The sequence below is a fragment of the Parus major genome, chromosome 4 (assembly GCF_001522545.3).
Source record: "Parus major isolate Abel chromosome 4, Parus_major1.1, whole genome shotgun sequence".
In the NCBI taxonomy this organism is placed as follows: Eukaryota; Metazoa; Chordata; class Aves; order Passeriformes; family Paridae; genus Parus; species Parus major.
Genome location: NC_031771.1, coordinates 41674022 through 41698212, shown reverse-complemented (window position 1 = coordinate 41698212; position 24191 = coordinate 41674022). Strand labels below are relative to the sequence as shown.

At 39.7% G+C, this 24191-nt stretch overlaps 1 protein-coding gene across 5 annotated transcripts in view; it reads left to right on the top strand.

Moving 5' to 3' along the window:
• Window positions 1-24191, top strand: part of CRACD (capping protein inhibiting regulator of actin dynamics) — a 125558-nt gene that overhangs the window by 95057 nt on the left and 6310 nt on the right. For all 5 annotated transcript variants that reach the window (XM_015624079.3, XM_015624078.3, XM_015624076.3 and 2 more), the window contains 6 exons: window positions 4132-4267; window positions 13571-13735; window positions 16184-16252; window positions 17538-17720; window positions 19113-22509; window positions 23491-23681. In XM_015624079.3, coding sequence (XP_015479565.1) covers window positions 4148-4267; window positions 13571-13735; window positions 16184-16252; window positions 17538-17720; window positions 19113-22509; window positions 23491-23681 — 4125 coding nt within the window. In that variant the 5' untranslated portion in view covers window positions 4132-4147. The remainder of the gene's footprint in view (window positions 1-4131; window positions 4268-13570; window positions 13736-16183; window positions 16253-17537; window positions 17721-19112; window positions 22510-23490; window positions 23682-24191) is intronic.

The window sequence follows — 24191 nt, the reverse complement described above, 5'->3', positions numbered from 1 at the left end:
GATCTGTTAAAAGTGCTTTGTATTTTGATATATCACATCCATAATTCATGTAATTTAGGTTTCTGAAAGTGAGTCAGATGATGATTCAACTATTTTCAGCACAAACAGCCTCTGAAGTGTCATCACTGGAAATATCAACAGAAGTGCTCATAAACTGATGCCCCTGTTTTCCCATGTCTCTTGGAAGTGATATGGAAGTTTGAAACTGTAATACCTTCAGCCATGGCTGTGACTACATCCCGTAACTCTGTCATGCTGTGAATTTGTTGAAATCCACTCCTGATACTGACATGCCTTTTAATTGAAGGGAGACCAGTCTGTAAATGTGGATGGTGAGGATGTTATTGTATAAAGACTTCTGAGAAAAAACTTCAGAGATGGGTAGCAGCAAAGGAAACTCAATTATTCATACTGTATTATGACTTAAAAGAAATTCAGTCTTCCCAAAAGTAGAACATGAGCAAAGTGAAAAAAAAAAACAGCGGAAAAAAGACCTTTGTGATATAATCTGTCAAATTCACTACTGGGAAAATGTAAAAAGGTTGTGGGCTCCAAAGAAGTAAAATAAGAGACCTTTCAGAAAGTACAACTCACTTGGAAATCACCTTAACTGCTATTTCAACTTGCCTGTAAAAGAAACTAGGTTACTACAATGTGTGAATATCTTTCTTTCAATGTTCTTTAGCCTACATAGATATTTAAACAAAATTCTTAAACTATTTTTACCAGTTGTTGGACATGTGGCTAGCAGAATTGCTCATTCACCCACTGCTGAAATATTCAGCATATTTGCAAAGTATTTTGAAGGGATAGAGTAGGGAGCAGTCTGTCATTAATCCACTGTGGGGTTTCTTGTTTCATGTGTTCTGACAATTTGGAGTATGTTTTATTATCAAGTCAACAAGAAAACAAAAATGGAAACAAAACCTTTCAGATATGCTTGTCCTCAGATCTATGAAACAAAATGTGTGGAGCCTTGTAATGAGGGGGGAGAGAGAGTGAGGGAGAGAGCAGCTGGTGTCTGGGAGAATGTTGGAGGTGCTGTAAGTGCTTAGCATGGTCCTAACCTGCCAGTGGTACCATTGTGGGCACTTGTCAAAGATAGGGTTGGATTTTCAGTGGTGATGTGGTTGCAGGTCACATGGAGCTGCCAAGCTGCTTCATGTGACCTGGTGTCCCCAAAGGAAGCTGTAAATGAAATGCTGGCAAGTTTTCAGGCACAAGGAGAGACTAGATTCTTAAAAGTGTCCTCAGCTCTGCAGCAGGGTGGGGAAGACTTTCACTCACAGCCATGTCCCAGACAGTCCACCAGAACTGTCCTCAGCAGTTGCTCTTTTCTTTCATTTCAGAAATTCAGGTTTTATCAGGCAGTTAGTTCCTACAGTCAGAGTATTCCTGCTGTTGGTCAGCTGCAGTTTTGGGGTTTGAACTGCTGTCAAATTCCCTTCAGTTCCAAAGCTGCAGGTTTGCTGCTCCCAACTTCAATATTAACAATTCATTAGTAAGGCCAAGAACAACTTCCAAACGAGTCACTGAGCTCTTCGGTACCTGAATTGCAACTCTTGCCTACTAATTAGTTGTTACAAGCAACACAAATATACATGAGGTGTCTGATTTTAAGTATGAGAAGCCCAACCCACTGGACAGCAAGAGGGGTGAATGGTGTTGGATGCATAGCAAATAGCTGTGAGACAAAGCCACAAGTATCTGAGCCACAGCATAGCTGGAAAAATATTTGAGAAAGGATCCTCTCTGGAGAATGACCTGGACTATGCATTCTCAGCAGATCTCTCAGCTCAAAGGTAACTAGCAAACAACCAGTTCCCACTGGCCTTGCCTTCTGCACCTGCAGCAGGCTCACTGAACAGTGCAAATGGCTGGTTTGTCACATTTTGCATGTGTCCTTCTCACCTGCTTGAGTGCAATGCTGGAACTTTCAGTTCAAACAGACCTACACAATTATATGAGAAAAGCCAACTTTCATTCAGTTTCATGTCAAACCATTCACTCCCAGGCCTGCTGGGAATTTGTCTCTGTGTAAGGGACACTTCTCAAGCTGTGGCTCGCTGGCTGACTCCTGGCTGGCCAAGCAAGGTAGAGGAATTTCAGTGCCATGCAATTTTCCTACAGCTGTGTACAGACTGAGTCACAGTGATTCAAGATAGAAACCTTTTTAGAAAAGGGTTTAAAAATATAATTTTATGGTTTCTCTAATAAAAACTTTCTAAAAGAAACTTTAAAGGTGTACTACCTTTAACAGCCAGAGGCAATTGTGTTATAGTTTGTTTTTTTAAAAAAATCTAACATAGAATATAGCATCAGTTAAATGTTCCTCTTCTTCCATTGCTAAAAATGTTGTGGAATACTGACCAGCTCTTTGCCTGATTGTGTGTTCATTTGTTTCAAATTAAGCATGTTGGTCAAATATTAATCTGGATGAAAAGCAGTTTTTCAGTTAGTCTGTGATTGTATGGAAGATTAAATGATTCAGAGAACTGTGTTATAAAAATGAGATTGATTTTTTTGTAACTGAAGTATTTTATACATAAACAAGGGAGAGGGTTTGGGGAGACTTTTTATCCTGTTACTTTCAGGTTACCTCTAAGAAATTCTGTTATAAAAGTCAAGAATAGTCTATCATCTAATCAGTTTAAGCAGGGCTATGTAACCTTATATGACACTCTGCCTTAGTAAAGAAAAGATTATTGTTTTTACTTAAAATACCTCAGGGAAAAAATGAGATGAAAATGTAATAAATAGATTCCAAATTTATTTGTTTCCAAAGTATGAATATAAATATATTGAACACTTCATGACCAATTAGTACATTTTAAAAGGCAGAAAATATAATATACTGATCTTAAATATGAAGCCTAATTTTTCTTGTTCTTCTGCTTACATCTGTCTCTGGAAGTATCATCTTCTTTGCTTTTGCTGAAATATTTATTTACAATGCTTTAATCATATGTAGAAGGTTATGTTGGATGGATCTGTATCAAAACTATCTTTTTTTCCCCTTCAGATTGTTTTCTGAAACTATAAATGGGTTCTATAGGGTTGCCAACAGGTTATTAAAAAGAGAGATTTGGGACTTCTCAGTTGTTCTGGTTTGGGTTTTTTTTGGTTTTTTTTGTGTGGGGTTTTTTTTTTTTTTTATTGTGGCTACTTCATTTTAATGCTACAATCATTTTTACCATGATTGTAGATTATTGGCTTTTCACTTACCATGGATATTTCTAGGTGAGACAAAACATGACTTTCAAACCGATACATTTTTTCCTTCATTGTGACCTCAAAACCACAAGCCTCTTTTTTTTTTTTTTTTTTTTAATTCTAAGTTTTCTTATTGTTAAATTCATTAGAATGATTTCTGGTAAACCCCTTTTGGTTTCATGCCTTTGCCTGTGGACTTGAATCAGAGCCACATAACTGGTTCATTCGTGACACACCCTCCTCCTTGGCATCGGTTTAGCAGCAACACATGGGCATTCCTCACTCTTTGTGGCTAATCAAGGACACACAGCTTGGTGCAATAAGCATCTTTGCAGTCTGGGGGTTTGGTGATAACCTTTATTGTCAGTGTGATCATGCTCGTGGCCATAGAAAGGGCTGAGTAATCAGCTAAAGGAGGGAGCTCTGTAGATCTGGCTTACTGCACTGTAATATCTCTTTTTGTGTTCTGGGGCTCCCTTTGCTTGGCACCTGCTGTTTGCTTTGACCAGGGGGGACAGCGTGCCCCAAGCAGTGGCACTGAGCATGAATGCACTTTCTTAGATAAGCACTCTGGTAATGTGTGCATCATCACCTTCTAGTCTGTATCCTGAAAGCAACATTTAGATTTGAGACTTAACAAGCAAAAATCAATTGAACTTCTCAACACGCCCATTAAAAACACCCAACTCCAGGTCTTTCCAAGGAGGAAGACTGTGTATAAAGGAATTTTGCACCTTCATTAAACATTTGAAGACCAAAACTGCTTGGATACCTCTCCTCTGAGAATGTACAAAAGTTTTATGTAGAAGGCAAGAGGGAGGGAAATCCATACAGCAGGACAACTGTGATATAAAGAGTCACTCTCATAAATTAATTACGTTATTTACTTACTTCTTGACTGGTTTTTTTTTTTGACAGATCCTCCCATTATTCTATGGGCAGTCGAGCTTTTTCCCATGACAGTATTTTCATACCTGATGGGAGAACAGAGAGTGAACAGGCCATTCAAGCAATGTCACAGGAGAACGTTTTAGGAAAAGTCAAAATTCTTCAGGTAAGAAATTGTATGTGGGAAAAATATTTAAAATGTGGTGGAAAATGGTCTCCAGAGCATATTAAATGTGCATAAAGATGAGTTGTTTTTCCAATAGCCTTGGGACAGTTTCTCAGCCAAGTTAAGTTCTCTGGCCAAAAGCCATGTCAAGTAATTCAGATAATCTGCAGAAGTTCCAGGTTTTGGTCTTGAAAGATACAGCAGTGATGCTGTAAACATATTTGCAGAAATGTCTGCTCCTGTGGAATTCATCTGAATTGAACTCATGCTTTTGATATGTCTTGGTCTGTATGCCTAAGTCCTACAGATATGATAATGAGAGAAAAAAAATGAAAGCTATGTTGAGGGCAGGGAATGGCATGCAGAGTGAGATTTCTTTGCAAAGCCAATTTAATTATATGTTTATATGTATTGCATGTTTTCCTCCTTTTTCTCACTGCACTTTCAGCCGTGTTCATGGATGGTGGATTTGTTTATCTCCAAAGCATAAATAACACATTTGGCTATTTGCTTCTAAAGAGCTTTTTATGATCCTCTTTCCCTTCTTTTCCAGAACTCTCTCCCCTTAGCGCTGGAACTAATTTTTCACTTTACTCCCTGTATATCTGTAAGATTCCCAGCTTTTTGCCTTTCTGGACCTTGAGAGAGCTGTCCTTCAGAAACACATTGCACTTTATTGCTCAGGATGCTGACATATCCTGTCAAAATGCTGATAAATTTTTAATGCTGTGCAAGTGGTGCTACCCTGAAGATGACTAGTAAAATACCATTGATTTCTTTTACCTCTGAAGTCTACCCACGATCCATCTTTTCTGGTGAGTGAGAGATCACGCACATTCAGACAGCTCCGACCTTCAGGATGGAATTGTCCCTGCCTCCTGCCTGGTGCTGTCAGCAGACAGAGCACCTGCACAGTACTAGCTGTGCTGACTGTGGATGAGCTCTGAAGCTGAAACCACACTAGGACATCTCCAATTCCTCTGTGCTGGTTTTTCAGCTTAAATTTCCCTGGGTCAGGTAGATTCAGTGCATGCTATTTTCCAGGCTGGAAACCATTATATTTAAAATGACTGCTGACCTTGGGTGAAGACCTGAGCTATGTGGACCTGACCTGCAATGTCCTACAAAGCCCACCGACTCTTTCAGGAAGCTGTGCCCTCCCTGTCTGTTGTATTTGTTTCCTTGGCTTCCGTGTATTAGCTTTTCTCTGAGTAACTTTTCACTTCCAGAGGTGTTTTCACTCGTTTCAAAACTCAGCATAAAATTCCCAATGGAAATTGTTGCCTTTGCTAAACTAAGACACCTGAGAAAAAGTATAGTTAACGTGTAACAACTGTGTTGACTAAGTGAATGCTGAATCAAGAAAATTAGAGCAAAATGTTACCCTTGAAAATCATGAAATAGCCAGTGGTACTCTCTTGCTTATGTGAGCTTTGCATAAGCCCTTTTTTAATGCGGTTAATTGCATGTATTTTAAGGGATAATATTGTTTCAGCTGCTTGATGTAAAAAATGTGCTTGCCTTTTTATTTGAAATTGAAGGATGGTAGTTCATTTTTGTCATTTTAGTGTAGCTGGAACCTAGCCTGTAACATAGTAGATTAATTTTTCAACTCTGATGATGATGCTGAGAGCCACTTATTCATTCAGAAAAGAAATGCATAATAGATTCCAAGTTACACTTTTAAGTACTTACATGTTTACACAGAAGTTATACATTCATCTAAATGTCCATGAATTTTTTTTGTAAACCCATGGAAATCTTCCCTATAATAAGCCCAGGGGCCACATTTGTGTCTTCAAAAATTGCTGCCCACCATGTAACTTTTCCCATTTCTCTAGTCATGATTTCTACAACTGTTCCCTGAGTTTAAAGACAAAGTCATGCTAAAATCCTATTGCATGTTTTAAATTTACCTTAGACTTGAGTCCCAGGTCTGATGAGTTATTTGGACAATCATTCCTGTTTGAAGGTTTCATGCACTCCATACCCCATCCTTTTTTTCCTGCTATTCTATGAGCCAGTGTTTGCTGTGTGATTTTGCAGCCACAGCAAACGTTGATACTCCATCTCCTGATACCAGAAGCTTCTATCTATTTTGGAATCTCTTTCTGCAAGCTAACTACAACTGGAAACATCTGTATTTCTTAAAGTGGTGGGTTAAAAAGAGGCAGTCCTCTCTTTTGAAGAGCACTCTGCTCCTTAAAGGCAATTCTGTGGCCAGCCCTGAGTCCCAGGTCATTGCTGTGCCACCAGCACTACGGTGGTTTTGCCAGGATTGTATGTCAGGGTGGAAGCACAGCACTCCCAGTTTCCATTTACCTGGCAAGGTGCCCCTCAGTAAAGAGTTGTTGCCAGGATTCCATGCTCCCCTGCTGACTCTAAACTTGCTGCATCCCAAGTGGAGATCAAAAGCTCTTAACACTTTTCAGGATTTTTTTGGAGGTGGTACAGTAAATGTTCCTGGAAAACTTAAGTATTCTTTTGGAAAAGTCCCTGTGCTTGCAAACCTAAGAGACAGCACGGGGAAAAGGGTTTTGAAGTCAGAATAACAAGGCAAGCCATTTAATACTGATGGTGCTGGATCTCATTCTGTGGGCCACCAAAGTATTTCTCCCTTCTTGCCTTGCATTTCTGCTGACTTTAGAGTGTTGATGAACCCACAAAAAAGGTTGTGTAATGGTGCAAACTCCGTAGTATTCCGGGCAGCTGGCCAGCCTGTGCACTGGTTCAGCTGCTTATTGTGGGAATTCTCTCTTTCTAATTACGCGTGAAAGGTAAATTTGTTCTTTCTGGAATTGCTCTCATTTGGTTTTATTGATTTTCAAATTGGCAGTATTCATCTTATCATGCCTTCTGTAAATGAATCTGGTCATGTTCAAAGGTTTTACTGTGTGCTAGAAGTCAGGCTGAGAAAAGCCTGACCTCTCATAAACCTTCAGTAGCCCTTTTGTATCCTGAAGTTATTTTTTGTTGGTTCAAGCCATCTGCTGTTGTAAAAGCAGTCTTTTCCTCGTCCTTTGGAACTGCTGAGATTTATCATTACCTAATTTTTAAGATCCAGTGTAGTAAGCCAGCCTGAACCTGCTCCCACATAGACACTGGTTCTCTTAATGTTGAACTCTCTTAGTTTCTGGGGATCTTGCTTTAGTTGTCGTACAGGGCTGTGAATGAGACACAAGGAATGTTTAAAACATAAATCTAGCAGCATGTCAGAAAAAAACCCCACAACCCAACCTTTGGAGCTTCATTCTACATCCTTCCTTTCTCCCATCAAAGTGTCTTAGAACTATATCCTGACATTTTTTAGCTTCTGCCTCTCACTGATACTTGCCAGAAACAGTCAGTAAATGGACAGAAGAGAGTTTTTATTTCAGACTCATAAAAACTGCAGCAAGCAAAATGGAAGCTTGTTTAAAACATTGGTTTTCTGAAGTGTCTACACTATTCTGTCCCACTTGCTGGGACGATGCCATGGTGTGGCACTGCTGCTGCCTTTGTTCTCCACTGCTCGCCTTCACTGAAATTATCTTGTGTCATCTGACATCTATCTGTGAGGCTGCAGCAGTCAGCTGCAAGAAATATTAAAGATTGACTGTGACATATGACTTATGGCCTCTAGGAACTACTGGATTACATCTTCTTTGTTTCATGTGGCCATGTAGTTTAAAACAAACTCTCTGCTCTGTAAAACTATAAAGCATCTATTTATTATCCAGATATTACTTATGATAAAACATTTTTGTGAATCCAAATTTCTCAGTCAAATGCAAAATGACCACTTTTAAAATTTATATTTCCTTGATTTTGTAATGATGAATGACCCTTATAATTTTCTCCTTGTTAGACCTTGTGACTGCTCAATTTTGGATTACATTTCTTTTAGTCATTAGCATATCTTAGCTAATGACTAAGCCAGTGCTTCCCTCACTGTGCACTGCACATCTGTATTCTACCAGCTACTCTCAATGTATCTTCTGTTTCTTATTGCCCAGATCTCAACAAAGCTACAAAGCTATTTTTCAAACCTCAAAGCTATTATCTTTTACCGTGATACTCTGAATTTCTCAGAATTGGGAGTGAATTTTGACTTCATGATTGCCTAGCTTTGTATTTCTTAGTTAATTTCTTTGTTGCCAATATTTTCTAGTGCCTCTGCATCCTAAATGCTTTCCTCATGTTTCAAAATTATTTTTGCTTTATAAACTGAATTTATCATTTTTTTTCTAAATCATTCTAGCATTTCTTGGGCAGACCTTCTTTTTCCTATGATCATAGTAATCCCTGAAAATGAGCTTTCTTTCCAAGGAAGGAAAATTTTCCTTCTTTGCATCTGCTTTGCTTTAGGAGAGACTGATGTGACAAATGCCACAGATGCAGTATCTTCAAGCCTCTCCACAAAATCTTTTTACACATGGTCATGTGTAAATGATCTGTCACCACTGTACACCAGAATCTCCATTTGTGTCTGGATTTGTTGCAGATACACACCTCTAGAAGTCCATTTACAGTTTGCTCCTTCACCATTCCTCTATTTTGGACTCTCCCCACAAGTGCAATATTTTCAAATGTAATGCCCCTAACCACATACTACTCCAGCAATGGAGAGTGGAATAGTTTTCTCCCTGAATCTTGTATCCAAAACATCTGTGCTAATACTTGTTATTTTCCTAGTTTTCTATGGGTTTCCATATTAATTTTATACCTGGATTATTTTCTAAAGCTATACCAATATAACTTTTCACATGACACTTTACAGTTTATTCTCTCCTTTATTAAAAAAAAAAAAGCAGCTTATGTGGGGTATTTAATTTGTTTAGATATGCTGCAGATTTTCCAGTTTTGATTAAGAAGTGGACTCACTTCCATAGTTCACCATGAATTAGGTGAACTCTCTTCTGAGCCTAGAAGAGAAATTATAAGAGACAATTTGATATAGATGCCTGAAATACTGAGTGGAATTGGAATATAGTACAATTCAGTCTTTCACAGCCTGAGAAGACATGAACAACAGTTGAAATTAGTAACACTTCCAAACCAAAAGAAATATTTATTTAAGCAAAGCTGGACTGTATAAAAGTTCTTCAGATGCCACAAATCATTGGAGCGTTTGCAAGCTCAAGTATGGGCTCACCCTGTGCTTATGTATTCCCAAGGCATTTGATTTTGGGTCATTCTGAGAGACTGTACAGGACCAAGTGGAATTACAACAGTGTGCCTCTTTTTGGGACAAGTATTAATGAAGTCATTATTTTTCATTTATATATAACTAAAAAATTTAATTTCAATCAAGCTTTGTTATGTTTAGGCATTGCAAACAGACATGAAGAGTAGATATTTGAGTTGAAGGGAAGCTATGACCAGCATTTCTTGGAAGCCTTGTTTGAATGGAATCAGCTGAAACAGTACACTCTGTTTTAATGTTTTTTTACTGAAGCAGCTCAGCGGATCCAGTTTTGGATTCACTCCAGGCATGAAGCCCTAAGAATGATGTAGTTTCAGGGGCCTGAATCCAACACACATGCAAGTAGGCATGTACACAGAATAGAAGCCAAACGGGAGTGAGAGAGGAGATGTACAGCCTCATCTGGGCTCTTTGCCAATTAATATGGAAAACTTGTTCTGTGGCATTTCCTATGCAAATGAAAAGAGTGCTTTGAAAGTCTGGGCTTTTTTTATTAGCTGCAGGTGCCAGACAGCACAGAACAATTTTTCTTAGGAGCTTGATTCCTTAAGTTATTAATGGGAGGCTAGTGTCAGTTAAAGAGTATCACATTTTAGCAATTATTTTGCATGAAATAGAAGTGGGCCTGTCCAGTTACCAAGGAAGATTTAAAAAATTGGATGAGCGCAAACTGAACATTTTTTTTGCTAAATTCCCAATATTTATTTTTGTATTAGATGTGCAGACCTGTCCCTTACCTCACTGTCACATTGACAGCCACCCAGGTTGTGTGTGAATGGAAAAACTATCAGGAATCTTATAGAAACCTCATGAATCTTACAGAAAAAAAAAAAAAATGTGGATGATATAAACCTGGTCTGGATCTCGTCCTAAAGCTCCCCTGTGTGTGGTGTTTCCAGAGATTTCAGAGAAAGATGGTGGTTTCTGACTGCTAAATTACAAATCTTGAACAAACCAAAGGAGACCAAGGTCCTTTGACTGAGCCCAATATGCATCTGTGGAGATTTTCAAAAGGCTATTTAGACATGACTGCAATGGCAGAAGAACAAAATGCCATGCCTGCAATTTCTAATGACTGGCATTACAAAAAATCTTTCTTAGACAACAATCATCACAAACTGTCAGCACAGGGAATTCTTAACTACAGAGGATTTATAGCTATGTGTTCAGAAATAGGTATCTAACTGAAACTTTTGAGAAATTTAAAGCAGATGCTCCTTTTCAGGGATTATGGTATCTTTTCAAAGGTCTTGCATCTTAAACTGATGTATCTCTCCATGTATCTCTAGCCAGATGTATCTCTGGGCTAGACTATCTGAGTGTTCCACATAAAATTTGTGGGGTTTTTATTTTCTTTCATGGATGATGCGTTTTTAGAATTTTTATGACTGACCAGGTAGAAAATGTGTCGGTGTGGAATTTTTCTGAGAGGGTAATTGCATTGTAGTTACATTATAAGTACATTCTAAAAAAAGACCAAGAGGTAGGTTTAGCATTACTCCTTAAAAGCAAGAAGAATAAATTTGCTCAGTAGTTACAATGAGCTATTTGAGATTTTGGAATTTGGTCATTTGGTATTTAGTGTCAGCTTTAGAGATTAGAATACACCTAAAGAAACTGGCCAGTGGAGACCTACTAGTGGAGCTTTTTGTTTTTTAAGATAAATCTGGTCAAAAAAGGCCAATAAAGAAATAATACAGCAAAGCACCTTCTGTTCTGGAAGGGTGAGGGTTACTAGAGTTTATTCCTCAATCTTCAAACTAATTTATGCCAGTCTGAGCAAACAAACTTTTAAAGCTCTGAAACAATCTAAAAAAACCCCAAACCAAAAAACAGTCATGACTGTGTACAGTCTATAAATATTGAGGACAGTATATTTCTTGGAAATATCAGGAAAATAACATTTTAAGCTTTTATATACAGAAAAACACATGGTTACTGTAGATCCTCAGGCACCCTTGATGGTAGTAAAAAGGCCATTCTTTTTCAGGCATAGACTTTCCATACAGCAGCTCCATCACTGAGCTCCCACCTCGCCCTGCACACACACTTACATCAAGAACTTGCCAACAGATCAAAAGGGTAATGCACCATCCCTTCCTCCAAAAGACACTGCAAGCAATATGTTAATGTGTGCATGCTCTCACCATGGAAAAGATGCACAGACCCTTCGTTTCCTAGGTGGTTGCTCAGTAATGCTGACAGTTCCAGTTTTCTGCCCCAGAGAATTATTTCTCTCGGAACATGACTTTAGGAAGAAGAAAGGAGCAATCTCAACTTAGAAAACACATTCTCAGATTAAGACTTTTTTCTGGAATACTTTTATTCTGGCATCAAAAGGCCTGCAGGAATAGAGCAGAACTGAAGGCCTCTCACGATCTCATACAGACCATTTTGCCCACGCCAGCTCCCATGTACACTATGTAAGCATGTGAGTTTTCAAGTCAGAGAGTTGCACTGTTAACATGAAGCATGCAAGGACTTGGTGAAACCCTTGCCTTTAGACTATGCCAGTAATCCAGGTGGGAATAAAAGTTTGCCATTCAGAACTGCCCACTACGCCAGAATGCTTTACAATGTGAATTTCACCACTCTCTGCCAGAATTCAAATGGGCATCAATAACTAACTCTAAGTCAGTGAGGAGACTGAGAAGAGCTGTTCTAGTTTAATAACCTGATTATGAGGAGTTTCTGAATGCAATTTTTGTTTTAATGGTTCAATACAGAAATCTGTTAATGTTTTTGGGATAATATGGATAAACTTGATATAAGAGTCTAGACCACTAGGAACTATGGCAAGAAAGACTAATCTGACCTGAACTCCTTTAGAAGATATCTTTCCTTAACAATTCCTCAAGTGTGTGCCATGTTACTGATTCTATGCTATAGGGGGGGAAAAAAAACACCTTTGTTTTATCTACTGTCTACTCCAATCTTCCACAGCTCTCAGCAGCAAACTTATGTCAGGGTATTGTGTAAGTATTCCACTGAATAGAAGCAGCACAGTTGAATTACTTGTTCATTGTATCACAAGTCAAAAATGGAGGATCCCCTTTGGAGAATTTTCTGTCCTTGTAAAAACAGCAAAGCAGGAAAACAACTCCACAGTCCCTTGCTTCCTAATTGAGAATGATTCCCTGAAATATTTCAGGAAAAGAATATATTCATAAATGTTCCCTTCTGGACTTGCTCCTTCTAGAGAATGTCTTCTCTCTTGCAAAAGTTCAAAGTCTGTATGGCACATGTCTGCAGCAGCCAGGACTGCAATTTCTAACTCACCTTGCTAGAGGACACATAGTGTATGCTTCTTATTTTATTCATCTTAATGCTTGATGTAATTCAAGAGCACTTCCTTGTAACCTTTGAGAGAAGATTGCTTCAATATGGAAAATAAATTGTGGGAAAGCTTTTTTATCCATTCATCTCCCATGTCCCCTGCCTTCTTTGTACAACAGCAGTGACTGGCAGTGCTCATGAGCATGAGCAGACATGAGTTTGTCTATTCTTCCTATGAGATCAAGCATTTAAAAGAGCTGGGTTTCCCCTGCTTTGAGAATCTGCCTCTCCAAGGCAGGGCTGTGCCAAACCCTTAACATGATAAACTTATGATTAAACATTACAAAAAGGATACCTTTTAGAAATACAGATTAATGAGATGCAGGGTTTGGGGGCTAGAAAAGAAAAAGGTTGCCTTTTGGGGTAGTTTTAGTTTCTCAGTGTACACTTTTCTCATAAGCTTATTTCTTCACAACAATAAGGCTTCATAATTAGTTTTTATAAACAAAGTCTTAACCTAGAACACAGATTTTAAAAAGAAATTGAGTGTTTCAAAACTCATAGTAAATTTTCAAAAGTTAGCAACACTGTCAAGAGCTCAAAATGATCATACAATATCAGAAATCGTGTAGTAAATTCTTCACCTTAGTCACCTTCTGAGGGAAAGGAGGGTGCCCATCATGTTGCAGACTCAGGATTTATTTTTTTTTTTTTTGTCCAGAGTCAGCAGCTGCCCAGAATATTTCTGTGCAGCTTTCAGGCAGAGAAGGGGCACTTGCTGGACTTGTTTCACTTGTAATATATATCGCTGTTTTGTTTATTTTATTTTTCTTGTTTTTCAGCAACAGTTGGCCAAAAATATAAAATTTGGGCAGCCTCCACAAATGACAGTTTCTGTGAGGACAATGGGGGAAGCAAACACCAGTACAGAAGAGGATGCCTTGCTCAGCAGCCCCGTGGAGATGGAGTCCCAGCAGGACACGGTGATCTCAGACTGCGGTAATAAAGTAAGCACTTTAAATTGACATGTCCGTGGCACTAGAGCAGTACTAAAGCAGCAAAGTTCACTGAGGTGTAGCAGATGTTTCCAGTGAGGCGTAGCAGAGCTCAGTGGGCTGTTTTATGTGGGAGGGAGCTCTCAGCTTGTGCTTCTTGGCCTGGTGGGAAGCATGCTCTTGGCATCCTGAGCCAGGTCACAGAGAATTACTGGTCTGAGTGTTTGCTCTGAGGTTCCAGCAGTGCAGACATTACTTCCAGTGTTGCTAGAACACAGGAAATTTTTCTAATACAGAAAAATATTTTAAAATATGGACTTCCCAGCAAGGAAAGTTGTTCACAACATCAAATACCAAAAAGGAAAATCATTTCAAAATGAGAGGTGTGTGAAGCCTAAATCCTAGGTCTTAGAGTAAGTATGCATATTTCTTATGGACAGAAACCAAAGATGAAGAAGGGGGAGAAGCACTTTGAATGCTCCCTAAAATAAAATTTCCAGTATAATTCAAATAATTTTTCAAATTATTCATAGAGACTTTGATGCTGTGGGCATTTAGGCATCCAGAAAGGTGTTGTTCAGACTGTGAAGAAACATGGTGAGTGAGGAAATGTCTCTGGAAATCCTCTAAGGCAAGACTGGTTCCATGTGTTGCTGTAATGGCAGAAAGGAGTACAGTGACAACCTTTCATGCCTGGAGGAGGCTGACTCTGCCTGGAACCCTTGGGAAAGGCATCCAGCAAGCCAGTATGTACACAGAGCCCTTAGGATCCTGGGACACAGGGGCTGGAGCCTCTGCTCTTGTTCACTAACACTAGCTCTGCCTGTGTGAAATGCAGAGGCACCAAGGGTCCTGTGCAATTCATGCCTGTCTTCAGACAAACACTCAGAAGGGAGGTTTATGGCTGAGCTGGCCCAAATTCTTCATCAGTCTTTAAGGGACAACATAGCTCCTCTGTGACCGCTTCTTTCATGGCTGTGGTTCAATCTGCCAGGGAGCCAGGCATTTGGGTAGGGCCTGCACACTCACACTCTCCCTTAGCAGTCTGGAAAGATAAAAATTAAACCAAATGAAGGTATATTTTTTTGCCTAACAAGTACTCTTTCTGGTGCAATCAGGTAAGGTGAATCAAGAGCATCCTGTGTGCCTCAGAGCACAAAGTGTGCAGTGGGACTGTGGACAGGTTTTGGCAATGCACTGTCTACCCTGGTGCTAGGTGAGTCTGTGTTCGAGATAAACATAGATTCTCTGCAGACAGCCTTCTTCTTGGGTCGTGCAGGAGACCCTAATGTCACCTAGAGACTTCCAGCTCAAAGGCTACAACAGTTCAAGCACTAATAATCTGCAAGAGTAATTTTATATATCAAGAAGGGAGAAATTCAGTTCTTACCACCTTCTCTTTAAAATATTACATTTTGAAAACAAAATGTACACCCCTTGCATAATTCTTTTTCCAAACACTGAAGGAGCAACCATTCCTTCTCAGAGGCAGTAGACACAAACAAACCAATTTTACATGGATAGTGTAGGCCAGAGCACTCAGTACTTTCCTTTGGTTTCTGCACGCTACTACTTACCTGTGTTATCAGAGATTTCTGGCAGCTTCTCTGGTTTCTGCTCTTGTCTCATCTGCTGGCCTTCTAAGTCTATCTGCATAGGCCTTGGGGGTGGGGTGGCTTCTATAAAAAACTGGTGGCCAGGACCACATGGATCAGATGAACAGATTTCTTGTGATGCTTTGTGACTTCCGATTTTCCTGACTGAGTGACTTGGGTTGCTGGCAAGAGTTCTGGGTTTAATTTAACCAGTAGTTGTGAAGCTGAGCTTTTAGCCTTGATATTAACAATCACGTGGTGTAATGGGATTCCAACACACATTAGGTTACTAAGTAATACTGTGACAGAATGACTAAAACCAATGTTTCTGGGTGTGATGAATGCTGCTTCAAGCCCTGTGCCTTGAAAATTCCTCTCCATGATGGCTTGGAGGGGGACAGTAGCTAAAGAGTCCTAGCTTTCCTGGCTTCCATCACTCTGGGGGACTGTTAGCTCTGTAAAAGGAGTTATCAGGAACATAGAGTTGAAGCTCCTTGCAGCAGAAGTAATGCCTGAACAGGTTAGTATCTTTTTTCCTTATGCGTAAGTCGGGAGAAAATAAAATCATTGAGACCTGATCAAAATCCTACAAAGCTGTGCTCTTTCTTTTGTTTTGGATCCTGATTATCTTGTTAAGGAAACCTGAATGTTTTGCCTTTTGTAGTACTGTGCACACAGTAGTGTTTCAAGGAGCAGTGAATACAAGCTCAGAGCTCGTAGGAACAAGAATTGCTTATCCATCAGTCCTGAAGTGATAGAAAAGAAGGAAAAATCTTATCCTAACATACATGATTTCACAAGTCCTTTGAATCATATTTACTAGATCCTTTACATTTTAATACTTGTCTGTGGTAATCTTTTCTAGTCCACTGACACTCCAGATTTCTTGAGAAAAATGAATTTTCTTGGAACAGGACATGAAATGGAAGAAAAGGTAAAAATACTTTTACATTCGGTTTGCTCAGAGTTACATTCTAATTTTAGATATTAGAAGCCTGACAGTTTTTCTTTTCTTTGTTTCATTGTTTGATTGATCATAACATTTTGTGAATGCTGTACAGTTTTGGAGCTAGCAAATAAGCAATAACTAACATTGAGAAATCTTAAAAGCTGGTTGCAGGAAACAGCAGAACCTAGTTTCTGCCAGTCTTGCAGCATTCCTCTATTTGATGTATTAATCACACAGTCATAATTTTCATAAGTACTTCTACTACTTTGTTATGCCTGCATGTAATTCAATAAGCATATGCAAAATGTTCCCTCAGCTTTTAAGTAATTGGTTCCTTGATTAGCATATGTTTAACCTCAGAAGATTACAGAGCTGTCTTGAAAACAATGTATGTGATTTCTTTCCTCACAGAAGATGCTTTCTCTTTTTTTTTTTTTTCCCCTCTGTCTTCTTTTCCCATTTGTGCTATGCCAAATGCGAGTCTTGGGATGATAGCTTGATGACTTACAGAAGAGACAGACGACAGGCTCAGTCTTACATGCCCAGACATACAGTTCCACTATTTATTCACAAAAAGAGCCTCACTGAATCACTTTGCTTATATTTACACTTTCTGAACCCAATTATTTGAAGGGCACGAGAAATAAAGCACCCATCAAAGCCAGTGTTGCCTTTAGTTTTTTGCTGTTCGGCTCTGTCTTGGATAACTCCACATGACTCTGGAGGGAAGGTTTTCCACAGGCACTGTGCCAGTTTGAGATCCAGAGCTGCAGTCATCTCCCATGCAGGGAGTACAGCTCTGTAGCTGTTCTATTATGATTCTTAGATAAGTCAATCTGATTTGCTTCTGCCTGAAGTGCATAATCTAAATTATTTAAAGATGTAGATATTTTTTCACAGTAAGCAAACTTTAAAATATCTCAGTGTTTGATGTTGTTTAAAACCCTGCCTGTGCTTTCCCATTCCCAACAAGTTCAGATTGAGCTAAACTGTGAAAAAACTTCAATAGAATGGTCTAAGTAATTTTTATGTGAAAACAATAAAAGTGTGTTGTACTGAAAATGGGAAAATATTAGAGCTGTAACTTTCATGTCCAAAGTTTGGGATTTGTGTAATGGAAAGCCAGGGTTTCAAATCTTTTCTGCTAATAATTCCTTTAAATTAAAACCTGCAAAGATATGTGTGTGTGTGTAATTTATTTATTTATGTATTTATTTATTAACGGAACAAATAGGTTAATAATGGTTTCTTGTCTTTGTGATACAAACAGATCACTCCAGTTAAATCAGCTCGGCCAAAAAGACAGTTTTCCTGTTCTGGCACAATTGAAACAATCAATTTGGATTCAGTTCCCCAGGCTCTTGCTCGTCTAGACAACAGTGCAGCTAAGCACAAGCTGTCGGTGAAGCCAAAAAAGCAGAGGATGTCAAGACAGCACAAGAGATTGACAAAGGTATTAAATAACTGGCCAAACAGCGAGAGGAGGGCAATTACTTTTGAAACTGGGCCCAAAATAACCATAATTGAGTGTATTAGGATCTATAGACAGAGGATTTGAGATCTGATTAACATTGTTATTTATCTGAAACCCTAGATGGAGAGAAGATGCAAAGAAGGTTTAATATTGGCAGTTGTGACAAATACTACTTAAATCTGAAGTACTTCCACTACAATTTTACATTGGGACAGCTTTCTGATTCTAGTTTTTCTAGTAAAAACTTTAGGTCATAAAGGCCTGAAGATATGTGCTCCTGTTAATACTGCTCTGATATAGGCAATCAGATGGTGCAAAATTTGGTTGGGAAAAAATCAGATTCTCTAAATTGGGCATGGGTTCTGACAGGTATAATATCTTTGCCTTGTAAGAAGGAATAAGACTTAAGTAATGTAGCTCTTGCAACAGCTATAAAGAGAAATATAAAATTGTAGCTTTGTACACTTACTGCACATCTGTTTTGGTTTTTATCCTGACATCTTATTAGTTCTTGTGAATGGGACAAGACTATTCAGCTACACAGGGCTCAGGAGAGGCCACTTTGCTTTCTTCTGTACCACTGTACTTGCATTTATCACTTTTGCAATTAAGAAATTTAATTTAAACCTCTTGTTTATACAATGGTTAACTGGAGCCAAATGATGGCTCAGCAAATGATAGCTAGACAGAACATTAGCTGAGCTGTTTTCTTAGAGAAGCACTCTTCAGGTACAGAACAGAGCAGTATTCCTGGCAAGCTCTAACTGTGCTGTCCATACATGTTCCCACGGTTCCTACAATAGTACTGGAGTCTCAGCACAGCTAATGAGGAAGATATCCTGGCTCAGGATTTGTGAAAAGAAAACAAATTGTATTTCCCTGAGGAATGTTCTTTCCTGGCTAGCATTGCAGAGCTTTTTTTCTGCAGGCAACAGCTCTGTCTCTGCAAGTACCAGATTTGCCATGAAAGAACTGGCAAAACAATGCCCCAAAGCAGGCATTAATTATTTCAGGCTTAAAGGATGGAGTGGTAGAAGAAGAATGGGCATATGAAACTTACGCTCTGTTCCTTGGGCTTCTGCAAATTTGAAATGGCAGGTCTCAATGTACAACAAATGGTGATTGAATATTTGGCATTATACTGCTATCACTCTTGGGATGTTTTCTTCCTTTTAAAGACTATCATCTGAATAGGTGAGAGACATGGGATCTATGATGATGTAATCCATAAATTGGGGTGGGGAGTGTTGGCTCATCTAAATCACTGTTTAAATTTTTTTTTTTTTTTGCATTTGCAACTCTTTATTCACTATAAAGGATAACAAGCCAACAGGCAATGTTCAGTAACCCCAAACTTGTCTCCAATTTTAGGGATCACAAAGTTTAACTATAACAGAATTTGAGCCAGAGGACCTAGAAACTCAGCTGTATGACATATACCCAAGTTATAATGGACGCTTCACAGCAGGCAAACTAATCCAGGACAGAGATGAGCAGAAGCTGGCAGAGGAAAAAAGAATTGAAGATCACTGGGGTATCCTTGAAGCTGAAAGGATAAGACAGATTGTAGAAATGGAAGAACAAAGAGAAATGGAAGAAAAAAGGTGCCAAGAACTTGAGGAGATGCGGAAAGAACAGGAAAAGAGACGTTGTGAAGAAGAGAGGAGGCAATACCTCCTTGAAGGAGAAGCATCTTTGAAAATAGAAGAGAAAACATGCCATAAAGAGGAAAGAAGACTGATGAAGGCTGAAAAAAGGCAAGAGCTGGAGGAGCAGATGCAGAAGGAGTTGGAGGAACAACAAAGACAAGATCTGGAGGAGAAGAGGTGCTGGGAAGTGAAGGAACAACAGAGACAAGAGCTGGAAGGGCAGAAGCTCAAGGAACAGGAGGAACAACAGAGACAGGAGTTGGAGGAGCAGAAGCTCAAGGAACGAGAGGAACAACAGAGACAAGAGCTGGAGGTGCAGAAGCTCAAGGAACAGGAGGAACAAAAGAGACAAGAGTTGGAGGAGAAGAAGCTCAAGGAACAGGAGGAACAACAGAGACGAGAGCTGGAGGTGCAGAAGCTCAAGGAACAAGAGGAACAACAGAAACGCGAGTCAGAGGAGCAGAAGTTCAAGGAACAGGAGGAACAACAGAGACAAGAGCTGGAGATGCAGAAGCTCAAGGAACAAGAGGAACAACCAAGACAAGAGCTGGAGGTACAAAAGTTCAAGGAACAAGAAGAGCAACAGAGACAAGAGCTGGATGAGCAGTGGCAGCAGCAAGGGGAGGAACAGCAGAGACTAAAGCAGGAGGAAGAGAAGCACCAGGAACCGGAAGAGCAACAGAGACGAGAGCTGGAGGAGCAAAAGCACCAGGAACAGGAAGAGCAGAGACATCAGGAATTGGAGGAGCAGAAGTGTCAGGAATGGGAAGAGCAGAAGCACAAGGATCTGGAGGAGAAACAGAGACAAGAGCTGGAGGAGCAGAAGAGGCTAGCAGTGGAAGAATTAAGGCAACATAGGTCTGAAAAAGACAGTCAAAAGGAAGAGGAAAGAAACTGGCTGGAGGAACAAAAAGAGCTCAAGAAACAAAATAAGGAAGAAATACAGCGACAAGAACTAGAAGAGAAAGAGCTTGAAGAAGTTGAAATAAAACTGAAGCAGGAGAAAGAACCTGAAAGCCTCAAACAAGAGAAGAAACAGGAGGAACAAAGACAGCATTTGAAGGAGAAAGAAAAGACAGAGAAGGGACAACCCCAGCAAGTGACAGATAAGAAAAAGAAACGGGAAGAGCAGAGGAAACACAAACTCACAAAACAAATGCACATGGAAAGTTCAGACTTCGTTCTACAAGATGAACTGAAGCAGCAAAAGGAACCAAATGGACATGAATGGAATAAGCTGAAAGAGCAGAAGGTAGACACAGAAGGACCAAACCTTCATCCAAAACAAGAAAAATCCTTGGAACAGCCACAAGAAAAAGATCAGTTGTGTTCTGCTGGAGGGGCTGATACGCACCCAGCAGAGGAGAAGCTCCAAGAAGGATCAAGTTCCCAAAAAGTTAAACAGCCAGAAAAAGGGACTAAAACGGCAGAAGAAATACTAGCCCAGAAACTGAAGAAAGAAGTTGAGGCTCAGGAACAAAAACGCATAGGGGAAGAACTTCGGTGGCAAGAGGTAGATGAAAGACAAACAGCATCCAGACCCTTCACATTTCAAGTGTCTTCTGGAGATAAACAGATCATATTTCAGAAAGTAAATCTCAGTCCTGTTATGCCCATCAAAGGAACAGGACTCTCTTCTCCATCTGTCAAAGACTGCAGGGTGCACACTACCAGTAAGGGCTCTCATTCCCTCCCATCATCTGTGTGTGTACCCCACACAGCTATTTTGGTTACTGGAGCACAGCTGTGTGGCACAGCAGTGAACTTGAACCAGATTAAGGACACAGCTTGCAAATCATTACTTGGCTTAACAGAAGAAAGAAAGAATGTGGATATTCCCTCTCCAGAGAAATCTGAGAGAAAAAAACAGGATCCCAAACCCAGCAGCAGTAAAATGAAACATGCACAAGAGGCTTTGAACAACCAGGCAGTAATGGCTGAGTGGGCCTCTATCCGCTCCAGAATCCTAAAGAATGCAGAAAACAACAAATATAATGAGAAAGACCGAGTAGCTGTCTGCAGGCACAGTGATGACTGGACACCCCGAGGACGTGGTGCTCCCCATGGCAACTTGAGGAAAACCCTCTCTGCAAATGCAAAGTTCTCAATAACACCAGCATGGCAGAAATTTTCAGACGTTTCAAAAACCAATTCAGATGCTGAGAATGTAAATGTGTCAAAAGGCAATGAAACACTGGCTGTGGGGAGAACCACTGGCTCATCTGCTGATTCAAAGGAGGATGTGGTTTCCACTTTTAAGGATAACTTAGCTGAAAAGCCTAAGGAGAAAATGGAAACCCATAGGGAAGTGACAGACAACACTGAAGGCTGTAAATTTGCGAAAGATCTTCCATCATTCCTTGTTCCAAGTTTTCCACATTCTATGGGGAAGGATTCACCCCAGCCAGAACTTCCCAATTCTCTAGAAAATCAGCAGAATAACAGCACAAAAAAAGCAGATAAACCACCACCAAATGGAGAAGAAAATGTTTCTCCCTTTGGGATAAAGTTACGAAGGACAAACTACTCTTTACGTTTTCATTATGACCAACAGGCAGAGCAAAAGAAAAAGAAAAGATACAGTGCAGGAGACAGTTTTGATGGTGTGCCTGACCCACTCACCTCAACAGAAGGTGAGAAAGAATCCTCTGTTTTCACTCCACAAGAAAGTACCTCTCCTGGCACTGGGAGAGCAAACATCCCTGGTAATTTAAAAGACTCTTCAGTTACTGTGGTGTTTTCACCACCTGTGGGCACACCAGTGGTCCCACCAGCCACCGGCCAGAGTGCTCTACCTGCTCATGAGAAACCAGCATGCAAGTCACTGGTCCCACAGAAACCCGCTTTAGCTCCAAAGCCCACCAGCCAGACCCCACCATCATCTCCTCTCTCTAAAATGAACAGATCAAACCTATCTGAAATGCTGGGGCAAAGGGTGGCTAAAGCTGAATCCGATGGTGGATGGAGAAAAGAAGACAGAGCAAATGCAGCCCAACCCATACCATCCAATGACTACAAAAATGAAGAGGAAGAAGTCAAAGAAAAGAAGTCATTTTTCCCATCTCTAAGCATTCCATGGAGAGAAAAAAATGACAAAAAGCCTGAGCCATTGAAGAAAGGTATGTATCTTTCCAAGCAAATTTAGCAATTGTCTGCATTTCCGAAATGAGGTCCAGAGGAAGATATTTGATCTTAAGCTATAATTTTTACCTGGCATGTTATTTGTGGAGGACTGTTACTGTGCTTAGGGCTGAAGGAGTGTGACTTCCCATAATTTAATTCAGAAGCCCATGAATTCAGTGTGACCAGCGCAACCTACTTAAGAAAGTTAATTTCAAAATGGTAACAGAAGAGTCTGTGTGTTTTTCCTTGGCAGAGATGTTACCTCTGCCTCTAGTGGGCCAGGTGATGGACTCTCTGGTCCATGGATAATGGTATTATCAGAGCAGATAGTGTAATTTTTAAAATCTACATTATGTTGTTCCTCTTTTTAAAGAGATGTTATTTAGCTTAAAAAATATTAAAATCTAGGTCCCCTTATCCTGTGCAAATTCTTTATTTAAGCAATACAGCTGGGCACAGCAGTCTGTGTTTCAGAGGCGGTCTTCAGTGATGAAAAAAATTAGAGTAGCCACAATGTCTCTTCAGAGGAGAGTTGAAAGCCCCTGTGCCCTGAAATGGTATCCTGGACAAGAGGGAAAATTACCCTTTCAGGGTAAGGACACTCAAAAGACCGAGGCAGGAATTCACCATTTCATTGGGAAACCACATTTTTTTCATTCTTGAATTTTTCAAACATCAGAACACTTCTGAAACAGTATCTCAGTGGAACTTCTGATTTTTTATTTCTTTCTTTCACACACATTAAAAAAAAAAAAAAGGATAAATTCGGACAGCTGGGTGAGTGTGTTGAATTAGGTCTTATTCCTGAGGCATAAAATCTGTTTCAGAATTTGTCATGCAGTCCACAAAGGTCTGTGACTGACATGGCATTCAATGGGCTTAGCTCCAGCATTTTCACAAGGTAGACAAGTTGTAGGGGTTTTTTCAAGACAAGAGATGTGCATTACTCAATCAATTCTTGTCATGTTTTCTTTCAGAAAAGCCTGTCCTTCAGAGCAGACACTCTTTAGATGGCTCTAAATTGTTGGAAAAAGTGGAAACTTCACAACCACTTTGGATTACGTTAGCACTCCAAAAGCAAAAGGGATTTCGTGAGCAGCAAGCTACGAGGGAAGAGAGAAGACAAGCCAGAGAGGCAAAGCAAGCAGAAAAACTGGCCAAAGAAAATGTAAGTAATCTTTAGAAACCTGCCCATTAGAAATACTGATGCCATAATTATAACCGTTAGCTAATTTTTTTTATGTGGGAATACTTTTTTTAGGTTTGGTAAGACTTCATAAAAGCTAAAAAGTGAGTAAAAGGTATTCTGACAGTCTGGACCTCCCTTTAGCAAAACTGAGACCTCCATGAGAAAAAAAACAATGCAATAGTTTGGCAATTTTAGTGTAAACTCTGATGATATCAGGTGGTAGTTAATGACAATCATAAGCAGAACTACTGTGCAGGGGATGGAACATAAAAATTGAGTGCAATGTGGTTCTTTCAGAGCTTATGTGAGACATTAACCTTTAATGCTTGGGGAACAACAGCTGGCATATGCAATTATAGGTGAATATTAGTAAGTCTGAATTTATTTTTATTGCAGCATGTACTATTTGGGTAAAATACAGATGAACAAAAGAAATGAACAATCACGATACAGCCAAATGCCTAAAGAAGGCATTGAATTCTTTCCTGT